Below are 18,971 nucleotides of genomic sequence, written 5' to 3' on the forward strand. Positions count from 1 at the left end.
AACATCCTCGGAAGAACCCACAAAAGGGCAAGGAAAACTCACACCCAGTGGGCAGGGAGAATTCACATTCAGTGGGACGCCAGTGACAATGCTGACTATGAGAAACCTTGGAGAGGACCTCAGATGTGGGCAACCCCCCCCCCCTCTAGGGGACCGAAAGCAATGGATGTCGAGCGGGTCTAACATAATACTGTGAAAGTTCAATCCATAGTGGCTCCAAAACAGCAGTGAGAGTCCCGTCCACAGGAAACCATCTCAAGCGGATCAGCAGCGTAGAGATGTCCCCAACCGATACAGGCGAGCGGTCCATCCTGGGTCCCGACGAGCGGTCCATCCTGGGTCTCGACTCTGGACAGTCAGTACTTCATCCATGGTCATCGGACCGGACCCCCTCCACAAGGGAGGGGGGGACATAGGAGAAAGAAAAGAAGCGGCAGATCAACTGGTCTAAAAAGGAGGTCTATTTAAAGGCTAGAGTATACAAATGAGTTTTAAGATGAGACTTAAATGCTTCTACTGTATAATATAAAACATGTTTTCAGTTATTTCCCCCTTTTTGTTACGTACATAACTCCACATGTGTTCATTCATAGTTTGAATGCCTACAGTGGCAATCTACAATGTAAATAGTCATGAAAATAAAGAATTGAATGAGAAGGTGTGTCCAAACTTTTGGCCTGTTCTGTATGTGTTCTATAATAAGTAACACTCACCTGTATTTTCATGCATTTGCACCAGTCTTTTAATTAATTCATTTACTTTATTCAACATTCTCATTTTTATGATTGTATGTCATTCTTTGTTGTTTTTGCTTTAGCTCCTGTCTAAAGATCCTAAGATTCGGCTTGGTTGTCAGGGTCGGGGGGCTATCGAGGTCAAGCAGCATCCCATCTTCAAAAACATCAACTTCAAACGATTGGAGGCCAACATGCTGGAGCCTCCTTTCAGCCCAGATGTAAGAGCATGCACACACTGTCAGGAAAGTTATTGACCTAGGAGTGGGGCGATATATCGATATAGAGGAGTATTGTGATGTATGTAGTATATCACAATACTTTCATCAATCCTGCTTAGTGAATCGAGTGAGTGGTGAGAGATGAGAGCCCCAGAACATTTTTTCGTTCGAGACCTTTAAGGACTTCAATGTAAGAAATATCTGAAGTACTGCAGTTTTATTCCCAAGCGCCTATATTTTCCTTCGAACACGGCAGTAAGAAAACCGTGTGGCTTAATCCTCATTTTTGTCTGTGCTGGTCTGCTCAGGAGAGGCATTCTCTTAAAGAGACAGTAATGTTCACTTAAGTCCTAACTGAAAATCAACATGAGATTAATCAAATGCTGTCACTTTGCTTGGAACGAGTGCTACTAAATGATCATTTTTTCCAATCGCATAAAACACAGTTTTTAATTTGACTAAAGACTAATCACAGGTTATTATTATATTTTCCGGACTGTAAATTGCTAGTTTTGTCCTCATCTTTAAACCCTGCGGCTAATATTCATGTTTTTTTCTTTGCTAACGGCTAAATTATGGAATGGATTAAGCAAAGAAATCAAACAATGTACAAAAATGATCAAAATGTGTTCAAATTCAAAGTGTTTACAAAATGAAGAAGAACTCTGATAAACATATTGAAACTTATATAAAAAAGGAGAACATTTTATCCTCTTGTAAAGAGCAACTAACGACATCAATGACTTCTGTTTTGTTTGATCAGCCGTTTTACTGCCACATGAAAGGCACTGTTTGGAAACAAAGTATGTAATTGAACATTTACAAAATCTTCCTATGCAAATATTTCATTTCACAATATGACACGTGGCTTATAGTCCAGTCCGGCTAATATTTAAAAATATATTTATTTTAAAAAAAATTGGGATATATGACTGATAATTAAACAGACTTAAAAAAAAGGGCTGTAATATTTTTCACAAAAAAATAACTTTTTTGTAAGAATGTCATCCGGGAATATTTTCAAATGTTTTACTGGAATACACTTCATTTTAGGATTAACTATCCATTTTTTTTCATTTAAAAAAAAATAAAAAAAAAATAAAAAATATAATTTGGTATATGACTGATAATTAAACAGACTTAAAAAAAGGGCTGTAATATTTTTCACAAAAAAAGAACTTTTTTGTAAGAATGTCATCCAGGAATATTTTCAAATGTTTTACTGGAATACACTTCATTTTAGTTTTAACTATTTTGTATACAATTCAGTCAGGATGTATTTTAAAGTGAAATTTGCCAGTGACCTCACCAGCCGGAGTCTCCTCACTCATCTTTGCACTGATTGACCTGAATCACTGACAATATAACAACCCACAGCACCTTAAGTTGAAGGACCGTGGATCAACCAAAACAATTTGCATGATTAATTTGGCGTATATACATGAGTATTGGGATATATTTTGGTATTTGATCCAGTCCTTCACTTTTTGTCAGACACCTACAAAAACCCTGTTTACTAGAGATGGGTCAACCGATACTGATTGCATCAAAACATTATGAAACACTGATACTGTACCACTTGATGCATTGATGTCTGTGTCACTTTAAGAAAAAAAAATGTGTGACCAATCCAACTGCCGTCTCATTTGACTGTAAAACATCCAACCATATTTATCAGGTCGTGCTTCTTTCGGCTCACCAATGACAGCTCGCAGAAGTTGAAGGAGTGGCGTTCCATGTTTGATATCAGTATTTGTTCCCATCATTGATTTAAATGGAACTAAGGAAAAGGAAACATTCCCAAGTGTGGGATAGTTTCAATTTTATAGTACCATGTAGGGTTGTCTCAATACCAATATTTTGGTACTTTTCGATACTTTTCTAAATAAAGGGGACCACATCAACTTTTCATTATTAGCTTTATTTTAACAAAAAATCTTAGAGTACATTAAACATATGTTTCTTATTGCAATCGAAGAACAATTTTGTCCTTAAATAAAATAGTTGATGTGGGTTCACAATGTGGTGCATATTAGTAACAGTGTTAAATTTGTTTGTACGGCCACCCTCAGTGTGACCTGTATGGCTGTTGGCTGTTGATCAAGTATGTCTTGCAGTCACCAACGTGTGTAATATTGCAGAGAAAAATGTTAAATTGTTAGTATGAGCATAAAGCTTTATGTAACAGGCTACAATTTGTTTTCAACTTGAATATAAAATTACACATACATATCAAAAAGATAAGAATTTCCTTAAAATTACATATAAAACTGTTAGATTGTTAGTATGGACATAGACTTTTATATAACAAACTACATATTAAATAAAAGTTAATTACTGTAATTTTACATGAATTTGAAAGTAATTTGAGAAAACAGAAAATGATATGTATTATTAATTTGTTATTTTTCTGTAAAAAAATTGAAATATACATAATTTCTCATTACTGGCATATTACTTAAAATAACAGGCGGTTTGTTTATTTACAGATAATGTCTTAAATTCTACAGTTTTATAACCTATTTAAAAAAAAAATTAAAAATTACAGTAGAAATTTAGAGTAATTGAACCATAAAAATAGGATTTTTGATACAGTGTATGTAAAAAAACCAAACTATTTTGTGGCCATTTTTGATGGACTCCACAGCTACATTTATGCAGTGTTTTGTGACCTTTACATCTCGAACACGCTCCCGCCGGCAAATTGTATGGCAGAAAATACACAAACACCAAAAATAAATGTATTACCCTAATTTTGCCCAAATCTGCATTAGCTTTGCAACAACAGTTACAGAGAAATGATAAGTTCTGTGTGAAGTATGTCAACTGTGGTGTCTGCTTCCAATGTAATGTTTGTAATCACTGCGCTTTTACTTTTGTTTTGTTGAATATTTTTCTTGGTTTTACTGTGGCGGGTCATGGCTTCCTGATTTCATTATCACCATATTAACTTGAATACTGAAGTAATGCTGCTTTTTACTTTGATATGTATTAGTTTAGTTTGATTATTGTTGACACATGCAGAAAAGGTGCAAATTTAAAGTAAGGTTTTGTCAGGCGAAGTTTATTAATTCACTGTTACTAAGAGAGTGATGCACCACGTTTTCCCATATGTTTGCTTACCTAAACGGTTGTTATTGGCTCTCTAGCCTTCCCAGCGAACCTTCACTTCCCATATTTTTCTTCTCTCTGGGTTGCGGGAAACGTATGCAATTGCTTCCCGCATATTTTTTGGGGCGAGTGGTGCATCCCATTTACACGGCAAACACTCTTCAAACAAAATAAATGTCGATTGAGGAAGTGCAGTGTTGCTTACCTGCGGCTTCAAACTGGTACGTAACATGCACCCTGTAGTCACGGGAGTTGCTTGAAACTGGGTTGTCCATACTCTCTCTATACACCACTCTTGACAGGAACACAGGGTCATTGCAGTGTCAATGCAGGCGTCATTTACAGTCTGTTTACAGAAAATGTACAGTTATGTTGCACTTAAAGACTCATTTTTGTTGCCACGTTGCTGTTTGTGCTCTGCTTCAGTTATGCTGCTGAATATATCATTTTTGTTTCACCCTTTTCACAGCATTACCATATCTAGAGCAGTGGTTCTCAACCTATTTTCAGTGATGTACCCCCTGTGAACATTTTTTTTAATTCAAGTACCCCCTAAACAGAGCAAAACATTTTTGGTTGGAAAAAAAGATATAAAGAAGTAAAATACAGCACTATGTCATCAGTTTCTGAATTATTAAATTTTATAACAGTGCAAAATATTGCTCATTTGTGGTGGTCTTTCTTGAACTATTTGGGGGAAAAAAAGGTATTAAAATAAATAAAAACTTGTTGAAAAATAAACAAGTGATTCATTTATAAATAAAGATTTCCACACATAGAAGTAATCATCAACTTAAAGTGCCCTCTAATAGAGATCCATCTGGATTCATGAATTTAATTCTAAACATTTCTTCACAAAAAAAGAAATCTTTAACATCAATATTTATGAAATATGTCCACAAAAAATCTAGCTGTCAACACTGAATATTGCATTGTTGTATTTTTTTTTTTTTTTACAGTTTATGAACTTACATTCATATTTTGTTGAAGTATTATTCAATTGTTGCTACTTTTAGAATATTTTAAAAAAATCTCACGTACCCCTTGGCATACCTTCAAGTACCCCCAGGGGTACGCGTACCCCCATTTGAGAACCACTGATCTAGATAATGCCGGGTTGTGAGCGAGCCTGAGAGTCCCAGTCCTACACTGAACTGTAGAAAGTAGCAAAATCATGACGCTGTTACTAATGAATTTTAATTATAAGCTACTTTCCACCGCTTGCCAGGTGGTGAGAAACCGATCTGGAATCTGTTATTGTTTAAAAACTAAATTTGCCGCTGCCTTGTGTCAGACGGAACCTATTATTTCCATTATGTATGAAAACAGAGCCCCGCCTAAGTAAACATAACTCTTTAGTAGTGAACAGTGGATCACTTTCACCAAAGGAATTATTTTATTTTCAGTCTCATTATAGCAAAAACAGACTGACAAAGTGAAAGTGAGTGTTTTGAGGGGTTAAACCAATACTTGACAGCCTGGTTGGGTTATGTGTTGCTATTTGGGCTTGTTCAGGTTAATAGGGAAAGTAGTATCAACGTTCCCAGAGATAGTGGCGGTGTTCCAAACCACACACTTTCACACACGCAGTCATCGTCATCTTGGCTACGTAGCGGAATGGGAGGGACTGACTTGAGTGGTTGCAACTCACTATTGAAAAGGAATGAAGGAAAATAAATTAACATTGCGATCGTCATTTTTGGTAAGTGTGCGACGATAGTAATCGATTTGGTAATGGGTTCAGCTGGTGCGGCTGTGCGATAGTACCTCGTGTTTACCTCACTCCCCAAACACCACAAGTTGAGTTTATACCAAAATGGATACATGGATGATACAGCAGAGGATTGGGAGAATGTCATGTGGTCAGATGAAACCAAAATACAACTTTTTGGTATAAACTCAACTCGTCGTGTTTGGAGGAAGAAGAATACTGAGTTGCATCCCAAGAACACCACACCTACTGTGAAGCATGGGGGTGGAAACATCATGCTTTGGGGCTGTTTTTCTGCCAAGGGGACAGGACGATTGATCCGTGTTAAGGAAAGAATGAATGGGGCCATGTATCCTGAGATTTTAAGCCAAAACCTCCTTCCAACAGTGAGAGCTTTGAATGGTTGACCAAATACATACTTTCCACCATAATTTACAAATAAATTCTTTAAAATTCCTACAATGTGAATTCCTGGATTTTTTTTTCACATTCTGTCTCTCACAGTTGAAGTGTACCTATGATGAAAATTACAGACCTCTGTCATCATTTTAAGTGGGAGAACTTGCACAATCGCTGGCTGACTAAATACTTTTTTGCCCCACTGTAAGTGTACACAATGTAACAGTGTACATATCATACCAGTGGCAGGCCGCGCGTTTCCCACCTAGGCCTTCAGTGATGTCCGACGTCAATGATTACCTCTCAAAATACCATCATTGATGTCACCACATGACCATTTCTGGAGAAATACTATACAGGAACACATTCACGTACTGCTGGGCATTGAAATGCATCAACAGTATACAGAACGGGCTATATTCTGACGCATTTAAAAATCTATAAATCCGCATCAGCAATCAAAACATGTCTTATGTGGTACTGTCAAAATAAAAATTGCAAAAAAAACATTAAACGTGAAAAAATTAAGAAATTAAATATTTGAACTCACAATTTCTAGGACCTATTCGACGCCGTAAAACCCTCGCAGTCGGTTGATTCGAGTGGAAATGGCCCATCGTCCCACAAGATGTTGTTTCTCTTTAAATATCCTTTTTTGAAAATGGCCTCGCAAACATATATCTGCCAGCTAATCAATGTTTTCTTCTCCTTCTTTGTGGGTCAACAAAACCTGCTTCCTGCTCAATTGCAACTTGTGATTGGATACTCACTTTGGAATGAGTATCCAATCACAGTCTCGTTAACACCAGGCTGCCTAGATAGGCTACCATCAACAACTTGTGATCCTATTGGCTATCGCAACTGTCAATCAACTGTATGTGTTCTCAAATTCATCCACTAACGCCCCGATGAGTATCCAATCACAGGACGTGTAAATGTCATGTTCAACGCGAGGCCATGTAGCTGACCTTACTGACAACTTGTGATCTGATTGGCTATCGCAATTGTCTATCAACTGTATGTGTCCGTTCACAGACAGTGCATAAAAGCCCGCATTGTTGATTCTGAAGGCCCCGGGCAGATTTCGTACAGCATGGCAACATAAGCAAGCTGAATTCTGATTGGATACAAACTCAAACTAAAAACAACAGCACTGGAAGGAGTATAATATGACATGAAGAAAATATGAATCATTTTAGAGATTTAGGGAAAGTGAATAAAAAAATACTTTTATCTTTAATTATGATGATGATTTCTGGTTATGTTAGGCCTGCAGAGAAGGTTTTGACACCACAGTATTATACACATTTAAGCGTAAGTATGTAAGTGGGAAATGTGCATAGCCAAACAGTTTCATTCTATTAAATTGTTGATGATTCGGGTAATTTAATTGTGATTGTAAACACACAAGTCTATTTTCCGCGCCATGTTTCTCCTCTTCCTTTACGCTGTTCTGCTCCTCATCATACTGTATTTCTCCGACAGCCCCGGGCCGTGTACTGCAAAGACGTCCTTGACATCGAGCAGTTCTCCACTGTCAAAGGTGTGAACCTTGACCCCACAGATGACGACTTCTACCACAAGTTTGTCACGGGGAGTGTCTCCATCCCGTGGCAGAATGAGGTACTGCATCACCAGGCCACTGTGATGATGTCATTGTTCCAGCATGCTAGATTGCAGTACATATAATGCAGTGCACAGTGCTTCGAAGAACAGTGAAATTCTAGAGGGTTTTTTCATTTCCATAAATGTAATAATGCGATTGTTTTGACTTATATGGCCAAAAATGCATAATTCATGAAATGTCCAATTCTCCGCTGATCCGTATTTTCAGTCCAGTTCATTGCAGCTCATCACGGCACAGTTTGGAATAGGATACGGTACAGGCCACAAGTTTGGACACCTCCTCATTTCAATGCGTTTTCTTTATTGTCATGACTACATTGTAGATTGTCACTGGAGGCATCAAAACTATGACACCTGTGAAGTGAAAACCCTTTCAGGTGACTACCTTTTTGAAGCTCATCAAGAGAATGGCAACAGTGTGCAAAAAAATTAATCAGAAGAGCAAAGGGTGCTTATTTTGAAGAAACTAGAATATAAAACATGTTTTCAGTTATTTCACCTTCATAACTCCATGAGTTCATTTGTAGTTCTGATACCTTCAGTGACAATCTACAATCATGAAAATAAAGAAAACCCATTGAATGAGAAGGTGTGTCCAAACTTTTGTCCTGTACTGAATGTAATCTCACTTGTTTACCTCAGGTGCTTTGTGCTGTTTGAGTGTTATGCAGTCAATTTAGCTGATAGAATTTAAGAAAATTAACATAACAATGAACAACAATGGTGTTTGTCAACCGGTCAGCTGTAGCATGTTGTAGGGATGTGTATAATATACATTATATTGTATAATATACATTATATTGTATAATATACATTATATTGTGCATTCCCTATTTTGACACCCCTTACTTTTTTTTAGTTTATTTGGAATCTTATAATAACAAACTTATTTATTTATTTGTATTTATTTACAGACAAACATAGTTTTGAATTTCATTATTATTATTTTTTGTTAATATCGGAGTCCGTTCTGCAAAAGGTGATCCCTAGAAGCACACAGCTTATGGACAGGGACACACAGTTAAAATAAAAAACATCATCATATAATATACAAAATACAGTACAATAGAATACATTTCAAAAATTACCCACCAAATACCCCTTTATAAACAACTTTACACTCTTACAAATATGCGCCACACTGTGAACCCACACTAAACAAGAATGACAAACACATTTCAGGAGAACATCAGCACCGTAACACAACAGAAGAAATACCCAGAAGCCCTTGCAGCACTAACTCTTCCGGGACGCTACAATATGTACACCCCGAGCTACTCTACCAACCGAGCTATGCCGTAGAGTGGCCGTGCCAGCAACTTGAAGGTTGCTGGTTCGATTCCCGCTTCTGCCATTCTAGTCACTCCCGTTGTGTCCTTGGGCAAGGCACTTTACCCACCTGCTCCCAGTGCCACCCACACTGGTTTAAATGTAACTTAAATATTGGGTTTCACTATGTAAAGCGCTTTGAGTCACTAGAGAAAAGTGCTATATAAACACAATTCACTTCACTACCCCCTCCAACCCCGCCCACCTCAACCTCCTCATGCTCTCTTAGGGAGAGCATGTCCCAAATTCCAAGCTGCTCTTTTGAGGCATGTTAAAAGAATAATGCACTTTGTGACTTCAATAATAAATATGGCAGTGTCATGTTGGCATTTTTTTCCATAACTTGAGTTGATTTATTTTGGAAAACCTTGTTACATTGTTTAATGCATCCAGCGGGGCATCACAACAAAATTAGGCATAATAATGTGTTAATTCCATGACTGTATATATCGTCGTACAATATCGGATATCGGCAAAAAAGCCATTATCGGTCATGTCTAATAATATCTAATATGCCTTTTAAAAAGAGAGACAAACTTTCAGAGAAGAAATATTGAATACAAAACAATGTTTTTGCAGGATTAAAAGTCATTAAATGGGTTTCGATGTCCAGAGGTATTAAAAAATAAGCATATACAATTGTAGGCCATCCATTTTCTACCGGGCAGGGTACACCCTGGACAAGTCGCCACCTCATCGCAGGACCAATGTCTTCAATAAGTCAATGCATGGAACAATAATGAAAATAAACCTAATAACTTTGCCCTCATCGATAAATTGCTACGTCTGTGCGTTTCTTTCTTCAATCAATCAATGTTTATTTATATAGCCCCAAATCACAAATGTCTCAAAGGACTGCACAAATCATTACGACTACAACATCCTCGGAAGAACCCACAAAAGGGCAAGGAAAACTCACACCCAGTGGGCAGGGAGAATTCACATTCAGTGGGACGCCAGTGACAATGCTGACTATGAGAAACCTTGGAGAGGACCTCAGATGTGGGCAACCCCCCCCCTCTAGGGGACCGAAAGCAATGGATGTCGAGCGAATCTAACATGATACTGTGAAAGTTCAATCCATAGTGGCTCCAAGACAGCCGCGAGAGTTCAGTTCAAGCGGATCCAAGACAGCAGCGAGAGTCCCGTCCACAGGAAACCATCTCAAGCGGATCAGCATAGAGATGTCCCCAACCGATACAGGCGAGCGGTCCATCCTGGGTCCCGGCGAGCGGTCCATCCTGGGTCTCGACTTTGGACAGTCAGTACTTCATCCATGGTCATCGGACCGGACCCCCTCCACAAGGGAGGGGGGGACATAGGAGAAAGAAAAGAAGCGGCAGATCAACTGGTCTAAAAAGGAGGTCTATTTAAAGGCTAGAGTATACAGATGAGTTTTAAGGTGAGACTTAAATGCTTCTACTGAGGTAGCATCTCGAACTGTTACCGGGAGGGCATTCCAGAGTACTGGAGCCCGAACGGAAAACGCTCTATAGCCTGCAGACTTTTTTTGAGCTCTAGGAATCACTAATAAGCCGGAGTCTTTTTCTTCTTCTCTGGCTTTCAAATGATATACGAGAAGTTCCGCTCTGTGCATTGTTCTCAGCACCTGAGCTCGTCTATTTGACAGTAGAACTACACCAACAAAGTGAGCCTCTTTTCAGTCATCTACGATCTTTGTTTCGGTGCGCACAGGCGGTAGAGGCCCTCATCTTAATGTTGGAGCTGGAACAAACGGTCATTTTTAATGTGGAGATTGCTTCGAAAAACGTAGGGAAAATCGTTCGCGTAGATGGGCTGTGAACCCCGAAAATAATGATGTAACAAGCTGACCAATCACAGCTCTTTTGTTTCAAAAACAATATCCATCCCATCCATTTTCTACCGCTCTTCCCTTTTGAGGTCGCGGGGGGTGCTGGAGCCTATCTCAGCTGCACATGGGCGGAAGGCGGTGTACACCCTGGACAAGTCGCCCCCTCATCGCAGGGCCAACACAGATAGACAGACAACATTCACACACTAGGGACCATTTAGTGTTGCCAATCAACCTATCCCCAGGTGCATGTTGATACACAAAATTCAAACAATCAGAACGTAAAAGTAAACATGTCTCTATACATGTTTTCAAAATATGAATTATTTTTTTCTACAATTTTCAGCAATTAAGAAATTGAAACAAAACTACCATAAGGAAAGAAGAGGAAACACAAAAGAAAATGTAGAACATGTGCAAGGGATAACAAACCACAATAAAACAAACAAAACATACGTCCATCCACTTTCTACTGCTTGTCCCTTTTGGGGTTGCAGTGGGTGCTGGAGCCTATCTCAGCTACAATCAGGCGGAAGGCGGTGTACACCCTGGACAAGTCGCCCCCTCATCGCAGGGCCAACACAGATAGACAGACAACATTCACACACTAGGGACCATTTAGTGTTGCCAATCAACCTATCCCCAGGTGCATGTTGATACACAAAATTCAAACAATCAGAACGTAAAAGTAAACATGTCTTTATACATGTTTTCAAAATATGAATTATTTTTTTCTATAATTTTCAGAAATTGAAACAAAACTACCATAAGGAAAGAAGAGGAAACACAAAAGAAAATGTAGAACATGTGCAAGGGATAACAAACCACAATAAAACAAACAAAACATGCGTCCATCCATTTTCTACTGCTTGTCCCTTTCGGGGTTGCAGTGGGCGCTGGAGCCTATCTCAGCTACAATCGGGCGGAAGGCGGGGTACACCCTGGACAAGTCGCCACCTCATCGCAGGGCCAACACAGATAGACAGACAACATTCACACACTAGGGACCATTTAGTGTTGCCAATCAACCTATCCCCAGGTGCATGTCGATACACAAAATTCAAACAATCAGAACGTAAAAGTAAACATGTCTCTATACATGTTTTCAAAATATGAATTATTATTTTCTATAATTTTCAGCAATTAAGAAATTGAAACAAAACTACCATAAGGAAAGAAGAGGAAACACAAAAGAAAATGTAGAACATGTGCAAGGGATAACAAACCACAATAGAACAGACAAAACATCCATCCGTTCATCCATTTTCTACCGCTTGATCCTTTCGGATCCTATCTTAGCTGCATTCGGGTGGAAGGCGGCATACACCTTGGACAAGTCGCCTCGTCATCGCAAAGCACAAACAAAACAAAAATTGTTATTTACAACATTTTTTATTGTACTTTGTCTTTGATGTCAAATTTCTTTATAAAGTCTTTTAGGATTTGGGAAGTTTTCATGACCTTTTTTTATTCCTCCATCATTATTAATGAATGCTTGTTAAAGCCTGTCGATGGTCAAAAAAAAACAGAGAGGTGTTCTGCAGCGTGTGCCAAAAGACTTACAAACTTTGCTCAATGGGCATCAATGCGGTTGAATCCCACTTGCTATTAGCTAATCACAAATCCAGGATTAAAGGCAGGCAAGTTTCTTTGACGCGACCAGCAAAGCAACTTCCGCTGCGTACAATCAATGAAAATAGAAACAAACACTTACATTCAGTTCAGTTTCAGTTTATTTGGAACATGCATACGATACAATGTGATGAGTCACATATTTCCAGTTGTTTCATTACAGCACGTCCCAAAAGGAGGAGGAAGAAGCTGAGCTTATTTTATCCGACCCATTTTCATACCATAGCAATTTTATCCCATTTCCTTGTCCTCTGTAACAGAACAGTGAATAAATAATAAACCAGAGTAAGTACACAAATGTTAAGTACATAAATAATCTTAATGCATCCATCCATCCATTTTCTACCGCTTGTCCCTTTTGGGGTCGCTGGAGCCTATCTCCGCTGCATTCGGGCGGAAGGCAGTGTAAACCCTGGACAAGTCGCCACCTCATCGCAGGGCCAACTTCACACTCACATTCACACACTAGGGCCAATTTAATGTTGCCAATCAAATAGTCTTTATCTCCCCCAAAAATAATAATTCTTGTTTTGTGTAGTTTGTGAAGACTTGTAGTTTGAACTGTCTCTTAAACTGAATCATATCGGTGCTTTATTCGATTTCTTTAGTTAATTAATTCCGTAATTTAATTCCACATACGGCTGTGCTAAAGGTTTTAAGTGTTGTAGTGAAGTGAATTATATTTATATAGCGCTTTTTCTCTAGGGACTCAAAGCGCTTTACATAGTGAAACCCAATATCTAAGCCGCATTCAAACCAGAGTGGGTGGCACTGGGAGCAGGTGGGTAAAGTGTCTTGCCCAAGGACACAACGGCAGTGACTAGGTTGGCAGAAGCGGGAATCGAACCTGCAACCCTCAAGTTGCCGGCACGGCCACTCTACCAACCGAGCTATGCACATGTTTTAAATGAGATTTTCCTCCAAGGCAGGGGTGTCTAACGTATGGCCCACGGGCCTGGAAGGGTTTTATCCGGCCCGCAGGATGAGTTTGCTAAATGTACAAATGAACTGAAATTTTTGAATGAAAGAAACTGCTGGTCTAAATGTGTCCACTTGATCTCACAATAGCATTTCTTTGTATCTTTGTAGATGATGCTACATATGTTAAAAAAAACAAAAAACACATGATATTAGTCCTATCAGTCAAGGACATTGAGCAAACTACATAAATAGCATCCTTTAATTTGGTTTTGATATTTTTTTATTTTGATTAATTGAAAATGAACACCAATGAGTTGACTGATGAACATTATCACATTATAATTAGTTAAATAACCAATTAAAACAATAGATATAAATGCACATTTTTAAACACAGATGGCCATACAAGTCCTTTTTTTAAAACTTCATATTATGTTTATAAACTTAAAACATACGTCCCTGGACACATTAGGACTTTGAATATGACCAATGCATGATCCAGTAACTACTTGGTATCAGATCGATACCTAAATTTGTGATATCATCCAAAACTAATGCAAAGTATCAAAGAAGAGAAGAATAAGTGATCATAACATTTTAACAGAAGTGTAGACAGAACATGTTAAAAGAGAAAGTAAGCAGATATTAACAGTAAATGAACAAGTAGATTAATAATTAATTTTTACAGCTTGTCCCTCATAATGTTGACAAAATGATAGAATGAAAAATGACACAATATGTTAGCAGACTAATTAGGAGCCTTTGTTTGTTTAGTTACTACTAAAAGACAAGTTGTCTTGTATTTTCACTCTTTTAATTAAGGACAAACATGCAATAAGAAACATATGTTTGATGTATCCTAAGATTTTTTGTTAAAATAAAGCCAATCATGCAATTTTTTGGTGGTCCCCTTTATTTAAAAAAGTATCGAAATGCTTTTTGGTACTGGTACCGGTACTAAAATATTGGTATCGAGACAACACTAGTATCGCTCGCGGTACTATAATAATAGTGGTTCTCAACCTTTTTTTACCCCCTAATCAGAGCAAAGCATTTTTGATTGAAAAAAAGAGATAAAGAAGTCAAACACAGCACTATGTCATCAGTTTTTGATTTATTAAATTGTATAAGAATGTAAAATATTGCTCATTTGTAGTGGTCTTTCTTGAACTATTTGGAAAAAAAGATATTAAAGTATCTAGAAACTTGTTGAAAAATAAACAAGTGATTCAATTCTAAATAAAGATTTCTCCACATAGAAGTAATCATCAACTTAAAGTGCCCTCTTTGGGGATTGTAATAGAGATCCATCTGGATTCATCAACTTACTTCTAAACATTTCTTCATAAAAAAATAAATCTTTAACATCAATATTTATGGAACATGTCCACAAAAAAATCTAGCTGTCAACACTGAATATTGCATTGTTGTATTTCTTTTCACAGTTTATGAACTTACATTCATATTTTGTTGAAGTATTATTCAATGAATATATTTTTGAATTGTTGCTATTTTTAGAATATTTTTAAAAAAATCTCACGTACCCCTTGGCATACCTTCAAGTACCCCCAGGTGTACGTGTACCCCCATTTGAGAACCACTGCCATACAACACTAGTCTGGTTATTACCATTATGTCGCCACTGATGCCATTATCATATCAATAATTATGATATCGATATCCATCCCTTCTGATCCTGACTGTATCGCTTGGTGGAGACCGTATTCAATATTGAAAAGTCCTTCCCTCTCCTTGTGTAGATGATCGAAATGGAGTGCTTCAAAGAAATCAACGTCTATGAGACCGACGGGACGCTATGTTCAGACCTGGACGTGAACCGACCTAACCCTCCACCAAAGAGAGGCTTCTTCTACCGCCTGTTCAGAAGAGAGGCAAGTGCTAGTGCTGCGGCAACTGTCCGAGGGGGTGGGGGCTAAGGTACTTCCTCTCCTCCTTCTTTTCCTCCTTGCTCCATAAAACGTGCCGCCTGTCTCCTGCCTTTTCTTTTTTTAAGTTTGGGGGTTTTCCTGTTTGGTTCTCATTTCCTTTCCTTCATGTGATGCGGGGGGGGGGGGGGGCGTCTCATCTCATTCCTAACAGGGTTGTTTAGCACAGGTAGGTGACAGGAGATGTCGTTACGGGTGTGTCACGTCACGTATGCTCCTCCCCCAGGTTTGCTTTAAGAGCGGTTACAGCGACGACGAGTTCGAGGAGCCCTCACGACTTTAAACCACTCCTTCCACCCACCACCCCCCCCCAGATCTAAACCATAAACTCCAGCCGAGTGCGAATTTTAGGAACTCAGTGAATGTTGACCTGTATTTATGAACTGTATTAAAAATGTATTATAATTAAAGAAAAAAGTATGAGTTTAAAGATTTTGTACCTTTGTACTTGAATTTATGTCTAGATGTATATTTTCACTAAAGGTTGTATTGTACAAAAAGCCATAAAAGTACCACTTGAATGCATACATTACATATTGATTTTCTTGTTTTGGGAACGAGTATGGATAATGTTTATTTGGGCAGTTTTTGTTGTATTTTTTTAAAGAAGCACAGTACCAGTTGTCTTTATTTTTTCTCAATGTAGCATAAGGCCTTTTTTTTTTGTTCTTTATTCTTTTATGTGCTGTATGTTTTAACATTGATTTGGCCAATGTGACGTGTTTTTAGCACATCAGATCCACCTAACCCCAAATTAAGGCATTGCCTCCTCAACTCAAGGCTCAGGTAGATCTGAATGAAATCTGTCAATATACAAATGTATTGATTATTGCTTTATTGTTGCTTTACTTGGCCCATCAGAAAGAACCGCTCTCCCAAACCGGTGAGCCCAATAGGCTCATATTTACCACCGTATTTTTCGGACTATGGAACGCACCAGAATATAAACGGCACCCACTAAATTCTAACTATATGTCGCGGATCTTATTAACAAAGAAACATAGCCGTTAGAGAAGAAAAATCCATAGATTAACCGCAGCGTTGTATAAGCTGCAGGGTGCAAAGCATAGGTAAAAAGTAGCTTCTTATATTCCAGAAAATACGGTAATATCCGATATCAGACATTGTTTCCTCTCTTCAGTTAATATTTTGCAAAAATGACTTGGGCAGAGCTAGATTTATTTTATTTATTTCTTCGTTTAGCAATGGGGGGGGAATATTCCGACATTTTGCTGCCCAAGCAAGTGCTAAGAGGGAGTGTTAGCATCACATTGTTAAAAATCTGACCTGCAGCTGACAAATACTTCCATCCTTTTAGCATATTGCTGTCGAATCAATCCTGTTCTGCCTCTGAAGTGAGATTAGAGCCTGCTTTTGCCTTTTGTGCAGTAAGTAGATCATGAATAGCCGCTACGGAGGCTCATTTGTGTTTTTATTACTAAAACTTTCTTTTGACACTGCTTTTATGAACTGAACTGTTTGAAATTTGTGGACTAATTTAATTTTTTTTTACATTAAACTGTGCAGACTAATTAATTGAAGACAATATGTGTGTGTTTAAAAATCAGTGTTTTGAAATTTAGTTTATACAAATTCAATATATAAAATTTAACGCAGAAATATTTGTTGCTTCAAAACTCAAGACTCACGTCGGGTAATTTAAGACCAAAGCATTCGATTTTGTCTCGGAACTAGCCAATAAGGTGTCAGGTTTGCAGTCACGCCTTGAAGAGTAGGGGCATAGCAAGTCAGTGATGTACTGAGGGGCCCCACTATGCAACGCACAGAATGTCACAACTAAAATGTCAAACCCAATGCGAAATCAGTCCACAAAATTCAAACGCAATACGTTCAGTTGCCTAATTCCAGTGTCCAAAAAGATTTTGGTAACACATGCACAAGTTAACCCCTATAGTCCACCCGTTGACCACATATCTGAACTCGATGTGTGGCTATATTCCGTGACCTAAGCTATGTTTATGCTAGATAACTAGAACCATGGATGTTGTAATAGTGCACAACCTTTGACTCTTCCATTAAAAAGCATACCGCGATATGTGGTTCACTCGTAGAATGGTGCGTGTCGATGATAAAAAAAAAGGGACGAAGGTGGGATTTCAACTCTCGACGGAGGCGCCCGGCGTTTCAAAGGTGGTCAGTGTAACTTCCTACCGTCACTTTTCAATACTGTGAATACTCAGTGTGTGCATTGGCATCAGCTCTTCAGTTCAATCCACGGCATCAAATTTGATGTGAATGGATAGAGAATCTGTCAGTTGATTTTTTTTATTCTGTTGCATATCATGGGGTGTCTGCAGCATATATATGAGCGTGCGTGCATATATTACTCCCTCTGCTTTCATACTTTCTTGCTCTAAAATTGCACAATCCACTATCACTATAACAAACGTGCCATGTCGCTGGCTTGAGTCGTTTGTTTCTATTTGTTGCTCTCAGGCATGCTCTGAAGCGGACTCTCTTGCCTTTGTAGATTTTAGCCTTTTTAGTTGTGTTTTGTTTTTTGTACCTCCAGCCTCAAAAACCTTGTACATTTAAAAAAAAATACATAGAAAATCTGTTAGACACTGACTTATAGGGAAATTGATGCCTGCACCTTTTCACCTGCCATGGTCAGTAACAGGAGTAGTCCTCCACTTTCCACTTGACATACTCATTGCACTGGGATGTACTTCCGCAAGTGTCTCCTTTCTGCCGATGATATACCAAAACCAATACTGATATTGTTTATTGTTTGAAAAATGAAGCGAGGAAAGACTGACGGCCTTCATTGCGTGTGCCAATAGAAAAATGCGTCACGCCTTCTTTCATCCCCTTCACCCCTTCCGTCCGTTTTTAGGAGAAAATCCCCACAGTCTACGGAACTTTAAACTGCTCCAAAAGTTTTGAATGTCCGCACTAAGTGCATTGTAATGCCTGTTTTAAAGCATGTATCGGTTTGTAATACTTCAGGTTCCTTGTATATGTAAAATGATGACCTTTTAGTGCCAACATATCTCTGGTATCTGAGGAGAGTAGAAACGACCTGTAGAGATGGCCTCGTTGGAATATGTTCCATGCATTCCTTCATGCCCTTCCAAACTGGGCTAACAGTATAATCCTGGAGAAACACTTAAGAGTTTCTCATTTTGGTCAGTCAGTGTAAAGTTATTTCAAGGAATGCTCCACTGGTATTCTAACCGGGCCTGAGACCCACCTCCACCACCCCTTTCCCCTTTTTTTTTTTTCTTTTTTTTTTTTGTACCTGTACAGTCATGTTGTTCAACCACTGCAGTCATTGTTAATTCTTGTACAAGTTGTATCACTGGTTGTTGTACCATATCTTACATTTGTAATTATGAAACAATACACTGCCATTTGTATAAAATGTATCCGTGTCCTGACTAATTTGTGTGTTATTCCCTGCAGGGGGCCGTCCTGTGCAATCTCTATTGCAGTCGTCCCTTGTTTGTCCTTGTTGATTGCGGACATGACCGCGATAAATAGATAAGTAGAAATGATTCATTATTT

General features: G+C 38.4%; 1 protein-coding gene across 2 annotated transcripts in view; it reads left to right on the forward strand.

The window, feature by feature from the left end:
• The window catches only part of grk4 (G protein-coupled receptor kinase 4), a 204,855-nt gene extending 186,025 nt beyond the window's left edge, over positions 1 to 18,830 (forward strand). The window contains exons 13-16 of one of the 2 annotated variants that reach the window (XM_061881348.1): positions 818 to 955; positions 7,662 to 7,799; positions 15,258 to 15,435; positions 15,670 to 18,830. In XM_061881348.1, coding sequence (XP_061737332.1) covers positions 818 to 955; positions 7,662 to 7,799; positions 15,258 to 15,434 — 453 coding nt within the window. In that variant the 3' untranslated portion in view covers position 15,435; positions 15,670 to 18,830. The remainder of the gene's footprint in view (positions 1 to 817; positions 956 to 7,661; positions 7,800 to 15,257; positions 15,436 to 15,669) is intronic. The other variant, XM_061881347.1, reaches the window with a different exon arrangement.
• Positions 18,831 to 18,971: the final 141 nt, after the last annotated feature.

This window comes from Nerophis ophidion, linkage group LG20, assembly GCF_033978795.1.
Source record: "Nerophis ophidion isolate RoL-2023_Sa linkage group LG20, RoL_Noph_v1.0, whole genome shotgun sequence".
Taxonomy (NCBI): domain Eukaryota; kingdom Metazoa; phylum Chordata; class Actinopteri; order Syngnathiformes; family Syngnathidae; genus Nerophis; species Nerophis ophidion.